The sequence below is a fragment of the Balaenoptera musculus genome, chromosome 2 (assembly GCF_009873245.2).
Source record: "Balaenoptera musculus isolate JJ_BM4_2016_0621 chromosome 2, mBalMus1.pri.v3, whole genome shotgun sequence".
Taxonomy (NCBI): Eukaryota; Metazoa; Chordata; class Mammalia; order Artiodactyla; family Balaenopteridae; genus Balaenoptera; species Balaenoptera musculus.
The window spans coordinates 29,778,427-29,804,977 of record NC_045786.1 but is presented as its reverse complement, the minus strand read 5'-3'; the positions used below and the strand labels follow the sequence as shown (position 1 = coordinate 29,804,977).

Here is a 26,551-nt window from a genome sequence, read left to right as displayed (position 1 = left end):
TGGGGGGAGCTCAGGAAGCTCCCGGTGGTGCCGGTTGCCCTGTCCAGTCCTCTGGCCGCCTTTTTACTTGGACAGGTATGACCCCCACAAAAAGCTCTCCTACTCCCAACTCCAGCTCATGACGGCTTTCAGAGGACCTTTCCTGTTTGTAATGGAAACACTGGCTCTCAGGGATCACACACTCCCAATGTGGAGCACTAGGAAGAACGGTCTTTTTAAGGAATGAAAGTGATTTGTTGGCAGATGTGTTCTAACTTGGCTTCTAAAGACGGATTCCACAAAACTTAAATCCAAGACACACGGTTAAAAACTTCCCATTTTTAATATTAAAAGAAGAAAGCGGGATATGGAATCACATACAAACTACGATTATAGCTGTGAAGAAGGGCAAGAGCACAGGAACAAACACAGCAGGATACTAATGGGGGCTAGGGTAGGGCAGAGGGACCCCTGGCGTTTCTCTGCCCATTTGTCAGTTCTTAGGGCACTCATTCATTTCCATAGAATATGACCCATAAACACGTTCAAACACACACACACTTCTATCCTGGAATACCTCTATCACACATTTCTTATCAGGATAACAAAATACTACAAGTTGGTGATTGCTTTAGATTCTCCTATTGGAGTTTAATACATCAAAACATCAGACAACCAACAACCAATGTGTGGGGATAAAATGTAGGTGTTATTCTAGGAAGGATATTTGATAATCAGGTGGGAATTTTTCCGGTGGTGGCTTTTCGATTTTTTGAATTTTACTTAATCCTTCTGAGCAAGGAAATCTGATAATGAACAGAGCCCTCTGTATTTAAAGAATTAAATGAAACTCAGAATAGAATAAGAACTGGTTCCAAGTTGAGTTTAGATGAACTTTAAAGAGCTCTGAGGATATGCTGACTGCTCTCAGTAACCAGGAGAAAGGATTATTATGCCCAAAACTTTCCTTTGAAAGTTTTCAAATATTTCCTTTGAATTCCTGCTGATGTGAAAGTTTTGTTACGCACAAAACATGCAAAACTGCACATTCCAGTGGAGCCCTGTGGAAAAGTATAAAAATTATTTCTATAGTCAATATACAAAAATCAATAAGATCCCATTCCAATAATTATAACACTCAACATTCTGTCAATTTTTCTTTAGGATTTGTCCTTGGGAAATTGATTTAGGCCTTTAAAGATCACTTTACAGTGCGGCTATTTAAGAGATCAAATAGCACGACAATATATCTGCATTACAATACTGACACCTTGGTCAAACAACTACTTACTGCAAGTAGCATCTATCCACCAACACTTCTGTACAAATTTAGCTGAGCCCTTGCAGTTTGTGAAAACACGCTTTCATCTGGAAGTTCTTGTAGCCAACACTGTGGTGCTTTAAAAATCAGAGTTTCCATCTGGTTGAGAATCCGACATGTTTTGTTTTCTCACTTCTGAACCAACAACCTTCCAAGAATACGCACTGGGGGGTCTGAAGTCGAGCCAAACACCTCCTCGGCTCCCGCAGCGCATCAGGGCTGCTCCCCTCACACCCGGAGGTCCTGCGGGCTGTTCCTGAGCCCTTGTCTTCTTTCCAGGGGCCATGAGAGCTAAGGGAGACCCCTGCCCCTGAGGCCACCGACACAAGTGGCAGCCACCCGCACAGGCGACTTGTTGGACACCGGTGTTTTGTGCCACAGGCACCGTTGCACCCGCTGCCCTTTGCAACGCAGCGCTCAAGGATCAGCCCCCACACCACGTCTGGCATGGCCTTGAATCAGAGCTTTCTTTGTAGCTCATGTACCAACTCCAATGAGAAGCCTCAAGGCAACACTAAGCAGGAAGAAATAAAAATAACGGAAAATTTACCTCTGCTGAATGGATATTAAAAGGACAATCTTGGCCAAAAATAGGATCATACACCAGGTAACAGCCCAAGATCTAACACCCTCGCACATCATGCACCATGTAAATCGTTAATTATCCACTAGGAAACATGCCTTTTGCCTCTTTGAAAAGTGATGGTGCACAGTTTTCCGTTAGCACCAAATGTTATTCAACCCATTCGTGAATCTGGGTCAGCGAGACCACCTTAATTAGATTCCCCTGCATGATTTTTATTCCAGCTCAAATTTACACCACTTCTCTGACACTGAGGACTTTTACATTTTCTGGCAGGTACCAAACACAGTTAATGACATTGGAGCCCCATGTCTTAGGGAATCAAAATGCAGGTAAAAACCTTATGATGATCCACTTAATTATGACAATCTACCCATATTGTTCCTAGCATTTTCCTTTTACATGCTATCGTAAGGAGACCAGAAATGAAGAAAAAGAAATACAAATCACCCACTGCTAGCTTTCTCAAGAATATACACCAGGATAAATGACTTGCTTGATCAGACTGCTAGCACATGAAAGGGTAGGGTCCAGTGTGGAGTTCAAGGCTAGAGAATATAAGCATACTTGTGAAAATTAAACATAGTTTCACCTCTGTCCTCATTCCTATAAGTAGAAGGCAACATTAAGAAAAAGGTTATTAAATCCTAGTAGAGGACAAACAGAAAACCTGATTCACCAATTTTCTACTTGCCCTTTTTTTTGCTCAATCCAATGAAAGTCGATTTGTTGTTTCATTTATTAACCAACACTGATTTCTTGGCACTGGCTATAAATACTTCCCTACTTAATAGCAGGTTGCTTATAGGGAAGAAGATTATTTCCTGTGAATTTCTGGAACCTGAACTATTCTAGTTTAGATCTTAACTTCAAAAAGAACAAAACAATTTAAAAAACATTTTGGGAATATTTTCTCTCAGTCTCTGGCCTGCTCCCATTCTCTTGACAGTATCTTTTGCAGAGCAGAGATGATTAATTTTAATAAAGTCAGCCTATCAATTATTTCTTTCATGCATCATGCCTTTGGTGGTGTATCTAAAAGTCATCAACAAACCCAAGATCATCTAGATATTCTCCTAAGTTATCTTCTAGGAGTTTTATAGTTTTATGTTTCACATTTAGGTCTATGATCTATTTTGAGCTAACTTTTGTGAAGGCTGTTAACACCTGTGTCTAGATTCTTTTTTTTTTTGGCCTGTGGATGTCCAGTTATTCCAGCACCATTTGTTGAAAAGACCACGTTGTTCCATTGTATCATTGTATTGCCTTTGCACTTTTGTCAAAGATCGACGGACTATACTTACATGGGTCTATTTCTGGGTTCTCTACAATACCAAGAGTGAACCCTGATGTAAATTATAGACTCCGGTATGACAATGTGTCAAAGGTAGGTTCCTAGTTTGTAAAAAATGTACCACTCTGGTGGGAGATGCTGATAACAGGGGAAGCTGTGCACGTGGGGGTGGGGTGTGCATGGGAAATCTTTGTACCTTCCACTCAATTTTGCTGTGAGCCTAACAATACTCTGAAAAATAAAATCTAGATAAAAAAACAAAAATAAAAAATGTCTGAACAGGAGAGAGAGAGAAAAAAAGACATTTTGGTAACTAATATAAATTTGTACATTTGTAATTCAATGATTTCAGATTATTAACTTGATAAAACATACAAAGAATTGATAACTCTCACAATTTGGGCACCCTGAGCAAGGCAACCACACAACTCACGACAACACATGTCACCCTGTGGTGTCACGTGGGTGAGCCTCCTGAACTGGCAGGGTAGGGTCTGTACCATGCACTTCAGTTACTCCAAGGAAAGCTGTTTTCCTTTTTAAAAAAGTTTTACTTAGGTATAATTTGCATATCATAAATCCATCCATTTGCAGTATAGAATTAAAAGAACTTTGACAGTTTTGCAGAGTGTATAATTATCACCACAATGCAGTTCTAGAACATTTCCATCACCCTAAAGGCATGCCTTGTATTCATTTGTAGTCAATCCTGTTTTCAGCTCTAGCCCCAGTTAATCATTATTCTACTTTCTGTCTCTATAGACTTGCCCTTTCTGAACATTTCCAACAAATGGTATCATATGATACAATCATATAATAAGTGGTCTTTTGAGTCTGGCTTCTTTCAGACTTGGCATATGTTTTTGAAGTTTATCCAGTCTGGGGAGAATTTTCATCTTAACAATACTGAATTTCCTAATCCATGAATACCAACTGTCTGACGTGCTTTTTAAAAAAGGTCCAGTTTTTTAAGCAAGTCCATTGGGATCTGTTTCTATAATGGATTTCAGAACAAAGAGGTTTACAGCTGTTATGGATTTATTTTTAGTGCTGCAGGGGTCATAGCTGATTTTGTGACTTCTGAATGAATTTGCAGGTAAGACATTAAGCGAAGGGTCACCGCCACCCTCTCTGTACAATTCCTCTAGAGAGTCCCATTGCTGCTGGTGACATGCAGCAAGGACTCACTCCAACCAGCACTTTCTCTGTGGATTTCACGGGGCTTGGCTGGGTGAGCCTGCAGAACTAGAAGGCACTTTTGCCAAGTAACAAGAGACAATTGCCTATAAAGCTGTAGTTCAGAATAGGTTTCCTTCTCAGCTAGCCAGATATGTCTAAAGTCACTTTGGCCCTACTGTTGGAGTGGTATATTCTGAACTATTTTCCAAGAAAAAATTACACACAATGCTATTGCATTCTGAATTGAGGCAAAAATCATTAAAATATTTCAACTGTTCAATTATATTTGCTTTCTCAAAAAGTTTAATTGTGGTGATTAGAATGATAGTGTTTTTAAAAAATATGTAATTGGATTTAGTCCAATTTAACCCAATTGAATATTATAAATGCATTAAAATAATTGTTTTAGGAGAATGTTTAAAGATGAGAAAATGTCTACTATTATGAAAAAAGAAGGCAATTAGAAGCAATTTCCCACTGTAGCATCTCAGTTTTATAAATATATTAATGTACATTTACAAAATTGTATGTGTACTTAAAGGTTTACGGGTGAAACCGTATGTTTTTTGGTGTTTGCTTTAAAATGCCCATATGGAAAAGGGACAGAAATAATCAGAAGGCTGGATGAAACCAAACTGGCAAAATAAGATCCACGTGAAGCTGGTTGTTGGGCCCTGGTGTTTGTTACAGTGTTCTTTATACACTTAAACATATACACTTGTATATGTTTGAAAATGTTAATAATAAAAAATAGTACTACATTAGAAATACTACATTAGAAAATAAACTCTGTAAGACTATATGCTAAAATGCTACTAGCGAGTATTTACTGGTATCACTGGGTAGTATACTTATGGATGGCTTAATTTTCTTCTTTATATTATTTTGTATTTTCTAAAGTTTCTACAATGAACATCTATGTACAATTAGAGAAAAATGCCAACAAACATTCATCCTCTCCATTAATACTTGTTGGCAGCTGCCAGGAGCTGGGCCCGGGGGCTGCCAGCTGTGGAGTGGGGGCCACGCCGGGGAGGGGAGGGGACCCTGTGGAGCTTCCTTCCGGCCTCCCGCAGCTGAAGTCAGGGAGAAGCCTGAGGAGGAAAGAGCCTGGATGCCCCCGGTGAACACAACTCCAGGCCTGGGACACCTGCGAAGATTCAGAGGCATAAGAAGAAAGCCCACGGCCTGGGAGTCGCCTGGAAAACGGATTCCCAACAGACAGCTTCTGAGAATGGCCCCAGATTCTGTCTCTTTTGTTTTCAGCAAACTTTATGGAGACTAATTTTTCAGATGCTGGAGAGAGTGGCTACCAGGGCAGGTGTCCCTGTGGCACCCAGAGCTGGGCTGAGGAGGAGCCGCACCCTGCAGGCGGCCCCCTCCCATTAGCAGTTCTCGCAAGTGGTCTGAAAACGTGTGTATGATTTACTTACTTATATCGTAAAGGTGCAAAGACAAAACTCACCTACAGAGGCACCACAGGACAAACCCAAGTCCACAGTAAGGGTCCAGGCAGATGGCCACTTCTCTAGAGGGGTAGAGCTCACACTGCAGCTTAATAGAACGGCAGAAGGCACTGGTGGCTGCGTGAGACATCTGCAAGACAGCAAGGTTGTGTTAAGTGCACGGAGCCTGAGCCCATCCTAAGGACTCCTGTAACAGAACAAGGACGCATGAAATGCACGGGACCTGACATCTGATGCCCGAGTGGTTTTATAACAGAGAACAATCGTAGCCAAGCTCTGGTTTTGTTAGGAGAGAGCAGCCTGCTGATCTCATTAGTCTTCCCATTTTCAAGAGTAAACCACAAGCAAAACTTCCTGGTCCCCCAGGACTTAGTAACTCTGGCCCGTGAAGTCAGGACGTCTTGCATCTGAACGGCGGGTTCGACTGCGATCCCCACTGCAGCCCTGTACTTGTGAATCCTCACATCCCCTCTCCAGGCAGGGACGACACCTGACTTGTGATTCATCTCCAGGCCCAACACCACACCTGTCGTGCAACAGGGGGACCAGCAAAGCACACTGGATGCACGACTCCTGTCTCAATGATCAGGAAATGTGGCTCAGAAGGCCACACACATTTGTGCAGTAAGACATGCTCGTCATTTGACGGCAGCCCAAATCCAATCTCAGTGCAGCTACAGTAAAGAGCTTCTCCAAAGTCAGCAACCAGTCCCACGACACTCAATATGGAATGTGAATTCTTTTAAAGTACTGGAAATTATATCTAGTAACATCAATTTTCTCACAGAAGCTTTCTAGCCAAAGAAATCTAAGAGGAAAAGGAAAGTAAAAGCAGCCCAGAAAACTTTACCAAGTTCGTGGTCTTAAATATGTCTCAAGTTACGGTGGAGTGCATGTCACCCAGAGCTGAACTGTAAAAGGGACCAGTGCAGAGCATCGTAATATTCAGGAAAGTCCAGTCAAATGCCTGGGAAAAGCATTCATTAGCCACTCCAGGGAAAGAGAGGAGAGAAACCAGGAGCGGGGGTTTCCTTCCTACCACAGAGGATCCCTGTCAGAAGTTCTGCACAAAAGAAGATTTCATTGTGGATATTTTACTGAATTCATACAGAGCAATGCAGAATTACTCTAGAATCTAACACACAAGCAGTTCTTCGTAGTTTGCTTTTAAAACCACAACATTTGTTTAAAGAGGAAATGAAGCTGGATTTATGAAACATGCCTTCAACCCCCTGCCTGCTGCATCAGGAGTTAGTAAGACCACAGCTACCAAAATCACCCACATTCTCAGATTAGCAACTAAAACAGACCTTCACAGAACCCCCGCTCTGTGCAGGTGTCGTATACAGCTTGAGAACCGAGCTCTCAGCTCAGCTCGGCAGATGCTAATTTGTTAACAGAGGACTTGTGCTTGGGATATAAAAAAGAACACACAGCCTCTGCCCTCAGGAGCTGGCCACGTAGTGAGAAGTTCAGAAACTTGGTAACTGCAGGGGCTGCAAGCACTTTGACAAAGTGTGGATAGAGCTTAGAGAAAGCAGATGATGATCCTCACACCTCTCTGTGGGCTCAGAGGGTGAGTTAACAGAGTTCAACACAGTGACCAGGAAGCTAACAGGTTAAGAAAACATAACTAGGAATGGGGACTGTCTATCCCTAAGCTCATTCCAATCTTGGACCCTGCCAACATCACAAACCCAGAGCCCATGCTCGAATGCTTTACCAGAACCTTTTAGTAAGAAAAACTCCTGCAAACTTGTACTTGAATAAAGAATTAGTTTTCTCAAAGCCCCAAACATCAAACTCTAATGCTCTACTCTAAAAGGGACATTGAGAGCAGATACATCAACGTGGAGGAACTGGGGATAAGGCCAAGGGTATTTATTTTAAGGATGTATCTTATGACATCTTCAGCAAGTTTACCTTCCAGTGAAGTTTTGCTTTGGCTCACGTTAGAATAACTGTCCACTCCTGGGGCACACATCAGCTCACACATCAACTGCAGTGAGCAGGAGAGTGCTCCAGAAGCAAACTGGTGTCAGCTCTAAAACATCCTGCAGGGAAGCCCACCTAAAGCACATGTAGGTGCTGGGCAGGCGCTCCAAAGGATGGCTGTGGAGTGGGGCAAATGCAGACCTAGGATCTCTCTATTAGGAACCTTCAGAGTTCAAATCACACTTTTAAACAGGGAGCATGAACAACTTAAACTGAACATCTGAACTTATACTTGTACATTTTATACTAAATCAGACATTCTGTAATGCCCTTTATAGGGAAAACACTTTACTGGAAAGGCTTTTCTCTGTCAACTTTTGGTGTGTATTGGACACTCAATGATATTTTTGTTCAAAACTGAATCAAAATTTCTTTCTGAGAAAAATGGTGACCTGAGCAACCACAGAGGTGGGAGTTTCCATTTGGAGCAGACTGTAAGGCAGATAATTTCAACTCTATTTATGCCTCTCAGTATTTGAAGCATGTGGGTTTTTCACTAAACAACATCACAATACACTTCATTTCAGGTACTCATCAAACAAATTAAACAGTCAAAGGTTTAAGAAAAACTTATAAATTTGAGAGAAAGTCTAGTTATTCATCTCTCTGGGATTTCCAGAGTCTATACTTACATTAAGAGGAATCATTAGGAAGTAAGAACATAGATCACTTTGGCCCTGTTTCAAGTAGTAATAGCTTTATAGAATCAAGATTTAATATTATAGTTCCCACTTCTGTAGATCACAGAAATTGGTATGATCAAAAGTGTGTGCTTCTCTTGTGGCTGTGACAGTAGGAGGCCAACCCAATTTTCATACTTAGTAAAAAATTCATCTTGGTCTGAAAATATATCTTTATTTTTAAAAGCTTTTCAAAAATTATTTTATTTTATAATGTACTTTATTGGTGTACCACCTCAAATTCTATAAAAAGCAGAGGAGAGGGTTCAGGGAAGATGGCAGAACAGGAATCTCTGTCCTACTTGGACAGTAGCTGCACAGGCAGAATCTGATGTAACTACAGTGGAGCTCTGGAGTCAGTTGATGGCTTGCAACTTCCACCAGGGCAGGGGAAAGCTTGGACAGTGAACTGCAATTAATTTTGGAGAAATTAAGACATTCCCAGGTTAAAAAAAAAAGTTAAGGGAGTTCTTTACATTTAGACCTGCTGTGAAAGAAATGCTCAAGGGAATCCTGCAGGTTGCAATAGAAGAACATTGTAACTTGATGTCATTTGAAGAAGTAAAGGTCTCAGTAAAGGTAAACACAAGACAATTATAAAAGCCAGTATAATTGAACAATTGCTTAAAAACTCTACTTTTTGTTTTCTGCATGATTTAAGAGACTAACATACTAAAACAAAACGGTTTTTGGCCTAAAAACTAGTGTTATTGTAACTTTGGGTTTCAATTCCACACTTTCCCTACATAAATTAAGAGAACAATGCATTTAAATGTTTATTACTGGGACTTCCCTGGTGGCACAGTGGTTAAGAATCTGCCTGCCAATGTAGGGGACATGGGTTCAAGCCCTGGTCCGGGAAGGTCCCATATGCCGCAGAGCAACTAAGCCCATGCGCCACAACTACTGAGCCTGCGCTCTAGAGCCCACGAGCCACAACTACTGAAGCCCACGTGCCTCAACTACTGAAGTCCGTGTGCTTAGAGCCCATGCTCCACAACAAAAGAAGCCACCACAATAAGAAGCCCATGCATCACAACGAAGAATAGCCCCCGCTTGCCGCAACTAGAAAAACCCCGTGCACAGCAACGAAGACCCAATGCAGCCAAAAATAAATAAATAAATGTATTAAAAAAATGTTTCTTACTATACATTTTGGGTCATACAATGTATAAAGATATAATTTTGGGACATCAACAACTGAAAAAATGGTGGGACAGAGCTGCACAGAAGCAGTTTTGCATATTACTGAAATAAGGCTGGCATATAAATTAGAGCATAATAACTTTAAGATATCAAATGGAATCCCATGGTAAGCACAAAGAAAATAGCTATAGAATATATACAAAGGGAAATGAGATAGGAATTTTAAAGTATCACTACAAAAAATCAACTGAGCACAAAATAAGACAGTAAAGCAGGAAATGAGGAACAAAAAAGCTATAAGACATATGGAAAATAAGAGAGATGAGAAAAGTTCCTTCTTATCAGTAATTACTTCAAATACAAATGGATTAACTCTCCAATCAATGACAGAAATCAGCAGAATGGATAAAAAAAATGATCCAACTACTGCTGTCCACAGGAGATTCACTTTAGATCAAAAGACACAAATAGTTTGAACATGAAAAGATGGATAAAGATATTCCACGTAAACAGTAACCAAAAGAGAGCAGAGGTAGCTATATTAATATCATACAAATAAAATTTAAATAAAAACGGATACAAGAAACAAAGAAGGGCATTATATATTAATAAAAGGTTCATTACGGCAAGAAGATATAACAATTATAAACATCTACAAACCTAAAAGCAAAATATATGAAATATATGAAATATATATGAAACAAAATATATGAAACAAAAAGAGGCAGCTCTACAACAATAATAGGAGACATTGATATTCCCTTTTCAATAATGGGCAAAACAACCAGACAGAAGATAAGTATGGAAAGAGAGGACTTAACACAATAAACCAAAGAGCTCTAAGAAACATACAGAGCAATATACGACCACAACAGAATACACACTCTTCTCAAGAGCACTTGGGTCATGTTCCAGGACAGACCATATTTTAGGCCACAAATTAAGTCTCAATAGATTTAAAAAGATAGATAACATACAAAGTATCTTCTCCAAGTACAACAGGATGAATAGAAGAAAAACTGGAAAACCTACAAATCTGTGGAATTTAAACAATGCCCTCTTAACCAACAGATCAAAGAAGAAACTACAAGGAAAATCAGAGAATATTTAGACACAAATGAAAATGAAAAGACAATATAACCAAACCTAAGGGGATACTGCCAAAGCAGTGTTAAGGCAGAAATTTACAGCTATAAATGGTTATATTAAAAAACAAGAAAAGTCTCACACCAACAACCTAACTTTACAACTTAAGGAATGAGAAAACAAAGGACAGACTAAACCCAAAGGTAGCAGAAGGAAATAATAAAGATTAGAGCAGAGATAAATAAGTAGAGAATAGAAAAATAGCAGAGATAAACAATGAAACCAGAAGTTGATTCTTTGAAAAGACCAACAAAATTGACAAACCTCTGGCTAGATGGCCTAAGAAAAAAGAGGGAAGTATCAGATTACTAAAATCAGAAATGGAAGTGGGGACATTTACTACTGATTCTACAGAAGTTAATAAAAAAAATTATAAGACAGTACTATAAACAACTATACAACAACAAACTGCACAACAAACAAGAAATAGAAAAATTCTATTTCATGGAATTTGAAACACAAGCTATCAAGAAGGAACACAAACTCTATAAAGACTAAATCACAAAAAATAGAAAATCTGAATAAACCTGTAACTGGCAAGAAAGACAAATCAGTTAAAAAAAAAAAAAAACCCAACCAAAAAAGGCCCTGGATCTGATGGCTTCACTGCTGAATTCTATCAAACATTTAAAGACGAAATAATATCAATCCTTCTCAAACTTCTCCAAACATTGAAGAGGAGGGAACACTTTCTAATTCATTCTTGGAGGTCACCAAAATCCTGATACCAAAGCCAGACAAGGATACTATAAGAACAAAAAACTACAGACCAATGTCCCTTTTGAACAATGGTGCAAAAATCCTCAACAAAATACTAGCAAACCAAATTCAGTAGCATATTGAAAGGCTTATACATCATGACCAAGTTGGATTTATTCCTGGAATGCAAGGATGGCTCTACATATGAAAATCAAGCAATATAAAACATCACATTAAGAGAACGAAGAGGAAAACCCCAGATGATCATCTTGGTCAATGCAGAAAAAGCATCTGACAAAATTCAACATCCTTTCATGATAAAAACAATCAATAGACTAGAAATAGAAGAAAAGTTCTCAACCCAGTAAAAGCAATATACAAAAACCCACAGTGAACATCATACACAACTGTGATAGACTAAAAGCTTTTTCTCTAAGATGAGGAACAAGACAAGGATGCCCACTTTCACTACTTCTATTCAACATAGTACTGGAAGTTCTAGCCAGAGCAATTAGGCATGAAAAAGATATAAAAGGCATCCAAACTGGAAAGAAAGAAGTAAAATTATCTCTGTTCACAGATGATGTGATCTTATATGTAGAAAACCCTAACGATTCCACAAAAAACTGCTAATAAATCATAAATGAATTCAGCAAAGTAGCAGGATAAAAAGTCAACATGCAAAAAGTAAGTTGCATTTCTATACACTAAAAGAAAAATCTGAAAAGGAAATTAAAGCAATTCCATTTACAATAGCATCAAAAAGAATAAAATACTTAGGAATTAACTAAGGACGTGAGAAACTTGTACAATGAAAACTATAAAACACTGCTGAAAGAAATTAAAGAAGAAATAAATAAATGGAAACACATCCCTTATTCACAGATGTCAATACTACCTAAGACTATACTGATTCAATGCAATCTCTATCAAAATCTCAATGATATTTTTTGCAGAAATAGAAAAGCCTATTGTAACATTCATATGAAATCTCAAAGAAACCTGAGCAGCCAAAACAATCTTGAAAAAGAACAACAAAGTCAGAGGACTCACACTTCCTGATTTAAAAACTTAGTACAAAGCTAAAGTAATCAAAACAGTGTAGTACTGGCATAAAGACAGACAGAGAGAAAAACAGAACAGAATATAGAGCCTAGAGATAAACCCTCACATATATGGTCAAATGATTTTTTAAAAAAATTTTTCACTAATTTATTTTTACCTAGACTTCACATGCAATTGATTTGATTGACTGATTGAGGTATAATTGACATACATTATATTAGTTTCAGGTATACAGTATAACATACATATGTGTATGTATTGCAAAATGACCACCACAGTAAGTCTAGTGAAGACAGCTACTAAGATTTACTCTCTTAGCAACTTCCAAATACGCAGTACGGTATATCATTAACTATAGTTTCCATGCTGTACATTACATCCGCAGGCCTTATTTATAATTGGAAGTCTGTACCTTTTCATTCCCTTCACCCATTTTGCCCATCATCAATCTGTTCTCTGTATCTATGAGCTTGATTTTCTTTTTTTTTTTTTTAAGATTCCACATATAAGTAAAATCATACAGTATTTGTCTTTCTCTGTCTTATTTCACTTAGCATAATGTCCTTCAGGTTCATTCATGTCTGAAATGGCAGGATTTCCTTCTATTTTATGGCTGAATTATATTCCATTGTGTGTGTATGGGGGAGGGTGTGGGTAGGTGGGTGGGCATATCACATTTTACTTATCCATTCATCTGCCAATGGACACTGATGTTGTTTCCATATCTTGGCTATTGTAAACAATGCTGCTATGAACATGGGGGTGCAGATATCTTTTCGAGTTAGTGTTTTTATTTTCTTCAGATCAATACCAAGAAGTGGAATTGCTGGATAATATGGTAGTTTTATTTTTAACTTTTTGAGGAACCTCCATACTGTTTTCCATAGTGGCTGCACCACTTTACATTCCCACCAGCAGTGCAGAAGGGCTCCCTTCCACACCCTCACAGACACATGTTATCTCTTGTCTTTTTGATGATGGTCATCCTGACAGGTGTGAAGTGATAGCTTATTGTGGTTTTGATTTGCATTTCTCTGGTGATTAGTGATGTTGAGCATATTTTCATGTACCTGTTGTCCATCTGTATGTCTCTTTCAGAAAAATGTCTATTCAGATCCTCTGCCCATTTTTAAGAAATAATTGTTTGTTTTTCTGCTATTAAGTTGTATGAGTTCTTTATATATTTTGGATATTAACCCATTATCAGATATATGATTTGTAAATATTTTCTCCCATTCAGTAGGTTGCCTTTTCATTTGTTAATGGTTTCCTTTGCTGTGCAGAAGCTTTTCGGTTTGATGTAATCCCACTTGCTTAACTTTTGTTGCCTTTGCTTTTGATGTCAAACTCAAAAAATTGACAAGACCAATGTCTAGGAGCTTACCCCTATGTTTTCTTCTAGGACTTTTATGGTTTCAGGTCTTACATTCAAGTCTTTAATTCACTTTGAGTTCATTTTTATGTGTGGTGTAGAAAACTGGTCCAGTTTCATTCTTTTGCATGTGGCTGTCCAGTGTTCCAAGCACCATTTATTTAAAGACTGTCCTTTCCCCACCATATATTCTTGGCTCCTCTGTCATAAATTAGTTGACATATATGCGTGAGTTAATTTTGGGGCTATTCTGTTTCATTGATCTATGTGTCTGTTTTTGTGCCAGTATAATAATACTGTTTGCATTACTGTAGCTTTGTAATGTCAGGGATCATGATGTCTCCAGCTTTGATCTTTTTCAAGATGGCTTTGGCTATTTGGGGTCTTTTGTGGTTTCATACGTATTTTAGAATTGTTTGTTCTATTTCTGGGAGAAATGCCATTAGAATTTTGATAAGGATTGCAATGAATCTGTAGATTGCTTTGGGTAGTATGGCTATTTTAACAATATTAATTATTCTAACCAAAAGTATGGAATATCCATTTATTTGTGTCTTCTTCAATTTATGTCATCAATATTTTATAGTTTTCAGTGTACAGGTCTTTCACCTCCTTGGTTAAATTTATTCCTAGGTATTTTATTCTTTTGATGCAGTTGTAAATAAGATTGTTTCCTTAATTTCTCTTTCTGATATTTCATTATTAGTGTATAGGAACACAACAGATTTCTCTGTATTAACTTTGTTATCCTGCACTTTACTGAATCACTTATTCTAACAGTTTTTGGTGGCGTTTTTAGTGTTTTCTATACATAGCATCATGTCATCTGCAAATAGTGACAATTTTACTTCTTCCTTTCCAGTTTGGATGCCTTTTATTTCTTTTTCTTGCCTAATTTCTCTGGTTAGGATTTCCAGTACTATATTAAATAAGAGTGGCACAAGTGAGCATCCTTGCCTTGTTCCTGATCTTAGAGAAAAGCTTCAGCTTTTCACTGTTGAGTATGATGTTAACTGTGGGTGATCAAATGATTTTTGATATGGGTGCCAAGACCATTCAATGGGGAAAGGACAGTCTTTTCAACAAATGGTGCGTGGAAAACTGGATATCCACATGCAAAAGAATTACGTTGGACTCTTACCTAATACCATAAACAAAATTAACACAAAATGGATCAAAGATCTAAATATAAGATCTAAAAAATAAAACTTTTAGATGAAAATATGGGACAAAAGTTCACAACATTGGATTTGGAAATGTTTTCTTGGATATGACAGAGAAGGCACAGGCAAACAAAATTAGACTTCAGAGAAATCTTAAAATTTTGTGCATCAAAAGACACTATCCATAGAGTAAAAGGGCAACCCAAAGAATGAGAGAAAATATTTGCAAATTATATATCTGATAAGGGATTAATATTCATAATATATAGAGAACATCTAGAACTCAACAAGAAAACAATCAATTCAAAATCGGCAAAGGACTTGAATAAACATTTCTCCAAAGAATATATACAAATGGCCAATAATTCCATGAAAAGATGCTCAACATCATTAATCTTTAGGGAAATGCAAATCAAAATTACAATGTGATACCACCTCACATCTATTAGGAGGCTACTATTAAAAACAAACAAACAAACAAACCAACAGGGAGTTCCCTGGTGGCCTAATGGTTAGGATTCCAGGCTTTCACTTCAGTGGCCTGGGTTCAATCCCTAGTCAGGGAACCAAGATCCCACAAGCCATGCAGCGCGGCTCTTCCCCCGCCAAAAAAAGAGGACATTCAAAAGAAAAAAAAAAAACCCAACAGAAAGTAAAATACAAGTGTTGGCAAGGATGTGGAGAAAGTGGAAACTTTGTGCACTGTTGGTGAGAAAGTAAAATGGAACAGCTACTGTGGAAAATAGTATGGCAATTCCCCAGAAAATTAAAAATATAATTACCATATGACCCAACAATTCAACTTCTGGATATATACTTAAAATTGCTGAAGGCAATGTGTTGAAGAGATATTTATACACCCACGTTCACTGCAGCATTATTCACAATAGCTAAAATGTGAAAGCAACTCAAGTGTCCACTGATAAACGAATGGATAAGCAAAATGTGGTAAATACATACAATGAAATATTAACTCAGCCTTAAAAAGGAATTCTGATATATACTTCAACATGGATGAACCCTGAAGACACTATGCTAAGTGAAAATAAGCCAAACACAAGAAGACATATACTGTATGATTCCACATAAACATGGTACCTAGAATAGTCAAAATCATAAAGACAGAAAGTAGAGTGGGAGTTGCTGCGGGCAGGGGTGAGTTTCAGTTTTGTGAGATGAAATGACTTATGAAGATGAGTGGTGGTGAGAGCAGCACAGAATTCTGAACGTGTTTAACACCACTGAGCTGTACACTTGAATTGGGTAAATGGTAAATTTGTGGTATATGTATTTTACCACAATTAAAAATTGGAAAAAAAAGTAAATGGAGTAAGAGAACTAAATGAAAATTATGCAAACCCAGCAGTCAGGTGGATAATAGGTGAAGGGCTTCCTGAGGCCAGAGAACTTAACCGTATCTTTTTTTTTTTTAACATTTTTATTGAAGTATAATTGCTTTACAACGGTGTATTAGTTTCTGCTTTATAACAAAGTGAATCAGCTATAAATATACATATAACCCCATATCTCCTCCCTTTTGCATCTCCCTTCCACCCTCCCTATCCCCTCTAGGTGGTCACAAAGCACCGAGCTTATCTCCCGGTGCTATGCAGCTGCTTCTCACTAGCTGTCTATTTTACATTGGTAGTGTATATATGTCTACGCCACTCGTCCCAGCTTACCCTTCCCCCTCCCCGTGTCCTCAAGTCCATTCTCTACATCTGTGTCTTTATTCCTGTCCTGCCCCTAGGTTCTTCAGAACCTTTTTTTTTAGATTCCATATATATGTGTTAGCATATGGTATTTGTTTTTTTTCTTCCTGACTTACTTCACTCTGTATGACAGACTCTAGGTCCACCGACCTCACTACAAATAACTCCATTTCGTTTCTTTTTATGGCTGAGTAATATTCCATTGTATGTATGTGCCACATCTTCTTTATCCATTCATCTGTCGATGGACACTTAGGTTGCTTCCATGTCCTGGCTATTGCAAATAGAGCTTCAATGAACATTGTGGTACATGACTCTTTTTGAATTATGGTTTTCTCAGGCTTAACGGTATCTTGACAAGGACATTGCCTGAGCTGTGAGGGTCCTAATTCTGGTGACACACATAGTAGTTCCACCATTCTTTCATAGGAAAAAGCATCATTTCAGAGGCAATGAGCAGCGTGCTGGCAAGTTATAATGAGACCCATGTTAAACAAGCGAGAAACTCCAGTGCACAGAGTTTTATAATAGAATACTGGGATTTGAGAACCAGCAAGAAAGAAAAACATACGCAGTTTTTTAATTAGAGACTAGGGAAGCTCTGTTTACATAAAAAAATAGCTGGAACATTTGGAAATAATCAGTCAGCCTAGCTAACTACTGAAATGGTCATGCATTTTATAGTTTGAACAAAATGCACATATATCCCTCTCTCTGTGTTTTGCTGCCAGGCCCCATCAGAGCCCTATACCCATAAGAATGAAAACTGACCACTGCTTTGTGGCTTGCTAACTACTATTCCACAGACTGTGTTTCTCACCTTCACTCCAGCTAGCATCCCAGTCGTGGACACACTAAAATCAAGATAGGCTAGCGTGTCTGGGTTGGAAGGTTTGTAGATCTGGGCAGGCCGCTTCTTTGGCAAATCATCTGGAGAGCAAAACAAAGCTGTTAGCATCTCTGACTTAATGGAAAAGCAGATAAGCAAACAAACATATCAGCGAGTTGGAGGACGAACCTGTGTCCAGTATCGGGGGCCAGGCCCTGACGTCTACAGCTGCAGCTGCCTCCCTGGACCGTAACAATTTACAGATCAGTTGTGTTGTCATCAAACAGGCGGAGCGGCTCACCTGAGGGTCAGAGAACAAGGAATGGAGAGGAGGAGGGTAAAGGATGGGGATGGACGCATGCTCACGTGCCAGCTGTGCACCACGTGGAGGCCATGAAGCTCGCAGCACAGGCTGGGCACCAGGAGCACAGCTGCCTCACAATGGAGTTCTACATGACCAGGAATCTGACCACAGAGCACACAAGCAGACCTTGTGGGCACTGAGGTCCCTGGCAGTATCCCCTGTGTGATGGTCACACTCAGAAAGCAGCATCCAAACTACCTGCTCTCACTGTTAGCTCCGTCCCCCAGAAATGCACACATTTACACACACAGCCTCAGTACCATCTGAGTGACAACCTTGAGGGTCCTCCAACACAACTACAAAGAAGTATTCATTTGTGATGTCCCTCGTGGTTTCTCCTCCAAGGGAAAAACATATCCTAATCCTTTTAAACTTCCCCAGGCAAAAAAAAATTAAATCAAATCTATACTTTCAAAAAGGAACAGGATGCTTCTCAATCTTGAGGAAAGAACCTTTAAAAATGTATGACTTTCCCACTTGTTTTGGTTTGCTCCTTGGGCTTGGTAGGGAAGCTCCCAGTGTCCAGAGGGATGTCCTCTCTGGGGAGTTGCATCAATTCCCACGCATTGTGGCAAAGCTGCTCTCTAGCCCCTAATTCTACGCACAAGCTGCTATCTTCCTTCCAGAACGAGATGGCCAGCTCCTAGAGGGAAGAGGCTGTGCCCCACTCCACCGCTGGGACCGCAGACTCCCATGCAATCCCATGCCTGCACCTGGCCCTTCCCCGGGAGCCCAGGCTCTGTGATCTGCAAGCCCAACACTCAGGCGCAGACACCCGCAGGCAGTGTTACCTCCACGATCATCTTCACGGTTGGCAGCGTGGTTGCGATGTTCTGTGGGTGTGGAGGACGGACGGTTATTGGCACACAGCCTGCATACAGGCAACCATAAAATGCTGCGATAAGGTCTATTCCTACACGGGGAGAAAAGCAAAAGTTCTCACTTGAAGCAAAACAAGCTGTTTAATGGCCATCATCCCTGTCAGCAGAATTACCAGCCTGGAAACAATCAGAAGGGTATGGCAGTAACTGAGACCTTGAACAGACCTGTCCTCCTCCCTGTGGGTCTGTTAAACTTCAGGGGTAACTCCCACCTGGCCCGTTCTCTTAGGCACAGGAAGCCAAAGCAGCCCAGAAACTTGATTGCTCTCATTTCTCTAAGGAATTACTCAACTTTCTGATTATCAATTCAGTAGTCAAGGATTTAACTACTATTGATTAAATGAACTACCTCAGATATCTAATAAAACAAATTTAGATACAAAAGTCGTTGTGAACTACCGCTTTATCTGTGTCCCTACTATTAGTGGTATAGCACGTAGCACAGTCCGCACAAGTGAGCCAGGCAGGAGAGACAGTGCCCATCTTTGGTGGTAACACACAAGGTCATCGAGCACCAACATGTGCAGTGAAGGGTCTCTCGGGTAAGAGCTGGTCTTGCATGGCCCTGCTTCTTACCCGGTGGGTAGACCAGAGCGACGTGGTCCCCATCCTGCAGGTGCCCTCTCTCCATCAGCATCACGGCTATCTTCTCAGCCCGCTTGTGCAGCTGGACACACGTCAGCGAGTTCGCTATTGTGCCCTGAGTAGCACAAGAACAAGTGGGTAAGATTTTTTTTAATATGACAGCTTTGAGGTGCAGTTCATATACCATACAACTCACTTATTTAAAATGTGCAGTTAAATGGATGTATCTGCAGAGTTGGGCAACCACCACCACAGTCAGCTTCAGAATGTTTTTGTCACCCCCTCAGAAGACGCCCCCCCACTGTTAGCATTCACTCTCCTTTCCTCCCCACTGGCTAAGGAATACAACACCAAAGAGGCACCTAGATACGTTTGTATTAAAAAGAAGTATCTTAAAAATAATGACTTGACTTGAAAAAATAGCTAAAATTACAAAAAAAATCAATCTAGTAATTCTGGGACTTAAGTGTAATTGGCATGGGCAATAAGAATTAGTCGTAAATCTGCAGGACTCACACTATGAAAAGTAAGACTAATTGAAACTGTTTTTAAGAAAGACCACATCAAAAGTCAGGGAGGTCAGAAAACAAACCCCCAGAAAAGCAACAGTCAAAAAAAAAAAAAAAAAAAAGTCAAAAAAACCCCAAAAAACACAAAAGAAAAAAAGGGAATTGTCAAATTCATTTAATGTAGACTTTTAAATATGCAGGAGCAAATGTAAAACACACTTGGATTGAAAAGTACCTTAAAAAAGCATTGTAGGCGAAAATCAGTAGCAAAGTAGGTACTAAGAGATATCAAAATACATAATGTTTACTCTTTAAAGAAAAGCAAGAATGAACTGCAAATTATAAACATACAACTATCCAAAAAAAGTTTCTCTTGAGAATGCACTTTTCATTTGCACATATTCCCAGGTGAGAAGAGATCACTGCCTACAGCTATTTAAAAACTGCTTCTTTATTATCAATTCCTACTTTAAAGGGATGAACAGGGTGAAGGACCTTTCCTTAAGCAACAGGCAAACTGGCCAGGAGTGTCGAGTGAGGAAGACCCTGCAGCTGAAGAAACGATGGTGGACACTTGGGCCAGATGATTCTATTTAGGTGGGGAGCTTCCAAGGAGGATAAATGAGCTGGTGGATGACATGGCAAAGACTGTCGCCTGAGCAGAAGGAAGTCCACAGGAAGGTGGTGTGAGCAGCCGGTTGTGTGGGAGGAGAAATGTGGACAGGAGAGACCAGAACCTTTGGGGCCGTTAAAGGACACTGGTGACCAGGTGACTTGAGGTGTGGGAAGAGACATTAGAATTCCCGTCCAGCTGGAACATGTGCACAAGGTGGGCGGGAACCGATGGGAGTGAAAACCATTTAAAAGGCATCAGGGGCTTCCCTGGTGGCGCAGTGGTTGAGAATCTGCCTGCCAATGCAGGGGACACCGGTTCGAGCCCTGGGAAGATCCCACATGCCACGGAGCAACTGGGCCCGTGAGCCACAATTACTGAGCTTGCGCGTCTGGAGACTGTGCTCCGCAACAAGAGAGGCCGCGATGGTGAGAGGCCCGCGCACCGCGATGAAGAGTGGTCCCCACTTGCCGCAACTAGAGAAAGGCCCTTGCACAGAAACGAAGACCCAACACAGCCATAAATAAATAAATAAATAAATAAATAAATAAAAGAACGTGAATTTAAAAAAAAAAAAAAAAGGCATCAGGATGTATATACCAGCAGCCGGTGTTTGCCTAAAACACTCAGGAGATCACTGACGGCCGTATCTACCCTGGGAAGCAGCAGGCTCTCTCCATAACCGGGGCCCAGGGCCGCAGAAGCCCGGCAAAGGGAGGCCGCCCAGGCAGCTGCCAGCCAGGCTCCGGTCCCTTCCTGCTGTGCTGGCACTGGCCTCGCCCACAGTGGACAGGATTAGCTTACATTTCTCTGATTTGAACCTTCTCATCCTACATATTTTCCTTAATTACCTTCCTTCTAAGAAAGGTTAAAAAATAATAGAAAAAGATATATGCAATGGAAGAGCCAGACAGCAGAATGTGGCAAGGCTGGGTAAACACAGAAAGATCCACAAGACTGGCGTCTAGAAACCCAGCCCAAACCTGAGAACCTGGTGCCTTCTCAACTGGACCGTTCCTCTGAGCAGTTACTCCTGGGGAACACACCTGTCGCATGAACCAAAACACACACTCAAAAGGACCCAAAAGTCCTGTGAGCTCTTCTAAGTGAAGATGGGGCACCAGCCCCCAGCACAGCTAAGGTGAGGCCCATGCCAGCCCTCCTGACATGCGCACGCCAGCTGTCCTGGAGGGAAGCCAGCACTGCGCTCCTGGTTGTTGCTGGGGACCAGCTGTGCCGCTGGTGGGGCGGGCGGCAGGATGCCACAGGGGAGTCCCGCCACCACCCTGCTGTCCGCTGGTCGTTAGCCAGTCTTATCTTAAGCAGCAAGCATTCTCTGACTGAGTTGTTCAACTTCTGGGACTGATCTTCTCCCCATTATCCAGAGAGCCGACACTGATCCCCTATCATAACCAGCTTTTCTGTCACACAACAAAGCCTATGAGATTTGAGAGGCACCAGTGACTCACAACCAGCAGCCATATGTTTTGACTCTGTTTATGAAATTTCCACCTACAGGTACTTTAAAATGGTGAAATTTAATTGGCATTCTGTCCTTTAGGAATCTCTGCGAATGTTTCACAATACCCTTTGCCACCCTACGGGCTTTACAACAGATGGGAGGAGGGCCCCCCTGGGCAGTCGGGTGCCAACGAGCCCAGCCCAGCCTCTCTCCTCCACCCCAGCCTGCAGGCTCCACGTCGAGGGAGCCACATGGGATACAGGCCTCATCCAGCCCCAGACTGTGCATCACCACTGGTTATGGGGAGTCTCAACACAGCCTTTCACCTCAGGAGAAACACCACTGATTTTCAATCACACATTTCATTTTCCAAAGCGCTGGCTGTCATAAAAACATGAAATGCTGTTTATCCTCAGGTCAATGGTTACCTGGCATCCTCATCAACATTCATGGGAAAAGTTGGGTTTTTCAGTACAGAAACCCACTGCCTAAGAAGAATGTTCTAGGAAAAAGTACCTCACAGGAAATTAAGGCTAACTTTTCCTAAAAGAAGCCTCGGCCGGTATCATGACAGAATGGCAGTGCAGGGTAATCCACCACCCAATCCCTATTCTAAAGACAACAGATTTCAGTGCCAATGACTGTAAATGTGGCACCATTTTAAAGTTTTACATTACATTAAATAATGACAAGTAAAAAACACACTGAGGAATGAAGAAAAAGCCAAACAGGATTCACATTTTAAAATTCTCAAAAAGTAAAAAAAGAAAAGGTTAAAAGAGTTGGCTGGTGTTTCTCTTAAAAAAAAAAAAACAGATGCTCTTCTGTATGTAAGTAAGTTCCAAGAATGTAAGTCTTCCACGATTTGCAGTGAATCACATCCTCAATTCCTACTATAAACCTCTCATAACAACTCTGATCCTATCGACTGCATTGCCGTGGAGGAGGGCATATGAGTGAATACTGTGTGCAACAGACAGGAAGCCAACGGGTAAACGTTTTAAGGGAGCCACGACTAAGTTGGGGAATTCACAACCAACGGAAGGGGCTGTCCAGGACAGAGGAAGCCTGGAAGCGGGTTGGGGCCCTATGCTGGAAGGACAGTGTTTGGGTATATTGAGTAAAACATATTATTAGAATGAATTTCACCTGTTTCTTTTTACTTTTTTAAAATATTGCTTTTAGAAAACATTAAATTGTGTGTGTGGCTTGCACTGTATTTCTATTGGACAGTGCTGAACTAGAAGGTTGAGTGAGTGGAAATGACACTGTAACCACCATGGAAATGATGCTCTTGACCTTTGGTTCAGGTTGAACACTTGTCATAAGTGTGCACATGGGGTTGGAGAGGCTGGGAATGAACACAGATGCCTGGCTCTGATACGACCCTTCCAGCTGTTTGGATGTAGCTGCCTCCTCGTCCGGAGAGTCTCAGGAGATAAGGTCATGTCTGAAGGGAGGCTGTTGTAGACCACGCTGCCCCTGCGCTGACCTGAAGTAAACTTACTCATGGCCTTGACCTGCACAACTCACCCCATCAGACCTTCTGTTGCTGCTGACGAAGCCCTTCTAGAATACGAGTCATTTCTGGTGAACACATTTCTCCTAATGATCCAATGTCTAGCCACAGAAAAGCACTGTGAACTCAGGGTCTGGGAATGGGGTTGATCTGCCCTGCACATTGCCAGTCCCCAAGCGAGACGCAGTTAGCATGGCTGTTTTCCTTCCACTGACAGGACTATAGTCTATGAACATGCCTGAATCATTTTTGAATCTTTGTGTCTGGGACAGATAAGAAATTTCCTCTTACCCAGAGCTCTGGAGGGGTCAAGCTGCAGGGGAGGGAAAAGGGATGCCGACCCAACTCTCGCCCCCTTGCTGCCCACAGTTCACGGGGGATGGCAGGCCTATCCTGGGGACGTCCTGTCCTACCTCATCATGTCAGCACCACGGCCCCACTCAGGGAGCTGAGCGAAGGGGCTCTGAGTAGGAGTCCTTCCCAGGGGCTGGGGGACAGTCTGCAGTGTGGCTCCAGCTCCAGCTGCCCCTCTGGAGGTGCTGTTGGAAACCTCTAGAGGCCACGAGAGACTCTGGAGAAAGAAGGGAAAGTCCCCAACAGTCTCCAGGAGACACGCCACGTGCACAGGACGAAGAAAGTCAGAAGAAGCAAGTAGAGAGACAGGACAGCACCAACCGGCGACGGTGCCAGGAAAGGAGAGTCTTATCTGTGTTTACAGGCTGAGGCGGAGCCAGAGGAAAGAGATGGACGAGAGCAGCAGGGCAGGCACGTTTCAGATGCGACGCAGGGCCTCCTGGTCACCACACGACTGTCGGGCTTGTCCTGCGTCTCACCACCATGCACCTGTGCGCCCTGAGCACAAGAGCATTAATCCTGGGAAGAGGGTTCACTAGGCCCAAGTGTAGGTGCCAAAAGGCAAGGGTAGCAAGCGTTCCTCACAGAGGCTGGGGTGTGGGAGTGCTTTCTAAGACTCTTCCTGGGGCCGGTCTTGAACAGACACAGTGAACAAGAAACTGCTGAGGTCAACTCAGCATGCAAGGCAATTCAAGACAAGCTGTGTCAGAGGAGAACCAGAGGTTACTTCTACCAACTAAATCACCGCAAAACTGGTCTGTAGCTGGATATCCAAATTAGAGGTTCAGGGAGTAACTTATATTGTTGGCATTTCCTTTCACTTGTTCTTAATCTATTGCTTTAAATGATAAGAGGTGCCTTCGTGCACCAAGATTTTGACATTTTGCAACTCTGAAGAGCCATAACTTCTTAAAGTTGCAAGTACCCATGCTTGTCAAGACGACCTACGTTAAATCTATTTTTCAGGCCTTATTTCCAAAGCAAACACAAAGTTAACAAACGTATTAAAGACTTCTGCATTTAATGTTTATTGTTAGTACTATTTCTTGCATGTTTAAGGCCTTACTCTTAAGTACTATTATGGAACACTATCCGAGGAGTTTGCTTTTATAATACGAGATGTAAATATGAACTTTAATTATAAAATAGAAATTATTTTCATTCTTAAGAATGAAAGCCTATAACTAAAACATGACTTCTTATAAAAAAAAAAAGGAGTTGAGTAATAAAAATAAAGACATAAATACCTCATAGATCTGCAATTGTTCTGTTGTAGACATTCATAACTCATTTTGAGGGGAGGGGAAATATTGCAAAAAATATTGCTAAAATACATACAAAAATATATGTGTATACACACACACACACACACACATATACATATGCTCAAACCCTTATATTTAAAAGCAACCTTTCTTAGGTGAAAAGGTCTCAGTCAAAATAGCAACAAACAAATAAATAAAAGGATTCAGGTAAGACTGAGGAGAAAGGTTTGAGTGGAGAATATGATACAGAAGCATGAAATTGTGGACCACACAGGGAACGACCGGGGCACACGGGCGGGGCCTCACCCTACAGTTGAGCAGCGTGTACAGCACGTGATCAGGGGTGGTCTGCGCCCTCCACTGCAGGACCTCCGAGAGGAACAGGAACTGGAACAGAGCACAGCCATTAGGTCTAGACTGTCCCGGGGGGTTGGGCTGGCCTCGACATCTAAAAGTTTAGTCTGTCTGGGTGCTTTTAAGGTGGCTTAAGACAGCGAGAGGATAATCCCATATAAATATAATTGACAGAATAAGCAGGTGCTCACAGTGCTTTCCTGACAGTGATTTAGAATTCACTGTGCTTGATTCAGACCCAGGAGTCAGAGGGCTGGTGCCATGCCACCGTGAGGGAAGTTTTCTGAAACCTGCCCAAGGATGGGAAGTCTCTATTCCCCTTATAGACAGAGTAGCCGACACAGAAAAATCCTGTCTCCTGGGGCTTCCAGAAGATGCAGCAGTGATTTCTGGGGGTTGCAATGACAGAATCAGAGCTACCCTGTTTCAAAAACGGGCTCTCTTAAATTTGTTGTGTTTACAATGGCCATCCCTGAAGTCATTCAACAGCTCTGCAGATCACACAGTTGACACGTACCCACTGACTCAGTCTGTAGTAACAAGGACGGCCCTGTTTAATATCAGGACACAGCACTAGTGTCAGGATATAGGAAATGCCCACATCTTCACCTTAAACCATTTTATGATGGAAATGTACTGTGAGGTGGGGAACATGGTGATCAAGTGCTTTCAGCGAACGTGTTACTACATGTTACCAAACTGGCAACATCTTAAATGGTTGATTTTGTCACATTTCCTGGGAGCCCATTTAGAGTGGGACCACCTTTTGGTGAATCATGAGAGTTCTCAAGGCTGAATGTTCTAATGGGGACTTGTAGCTATGTGTGACAAACTGTGTGTCTGATGTTTAGGTGGAGTGGGGCCCAAGGATTCCTCCTACAGCTCCCAAGGCTGCTTTAAGAATGTCTGGCTCCCAAACCTGGGTTTTGCATTGACGTTTCCTTGAATTCCAACAAAGGACTGAAGCCTCACTGTAAGGTGGCTGTGAGGCAGTGTGAGTGTCATATCACTCACAC

The 26,551-nt window shown here is 41.2% G+C and overlaps 1 protein-coding gene across 5 annotated transcripts in view; it reads right to left on the bottom strand.

The window, feature by feature from the left end:
* The window catches only part of DIP2C (disco interacting protein 2 homolog C), a 364,898-nt gene that overhangs the window by 40,923 nt on the left and 297,424 nt on the right, over positions 1 to 26,551 (bottom strand). For all 5 annotated transcript variants that reach the window (XM_036841828.1, XM_036841831.1, XM_036841829.1 and 2 more), the window contains 6 exons: positions 25,488 to 25,568; positions 19,451 to 19,574; positions 18,785 to 18,906; positions 17,819 to 17,930; positions 17,621 to 17,730; positions 5,822 to 5,952 (listed from right to left, as the gene is read on the bottom strand). In XM_036841828.1, the coding sequence (XP_036697723.1) occupies positions 5,822 to 5,952; positions 17,621 to 17,730; positions 17,819 to 17,930; positions 18,785 to 18,906; positions 19,451 to 19,574; positions 25,488 to 25,568 (680 nt within the window). The remainder of the gene's footprint in view (positions 1 to 5,821; positions 5,953 to 17,620; positions 17,731 to 17,818; positions 17,931 to 18,784; positions 18,907 to 19,450; positions 19,575 to 25,487; positions 25,569 to 26,551) is intronic.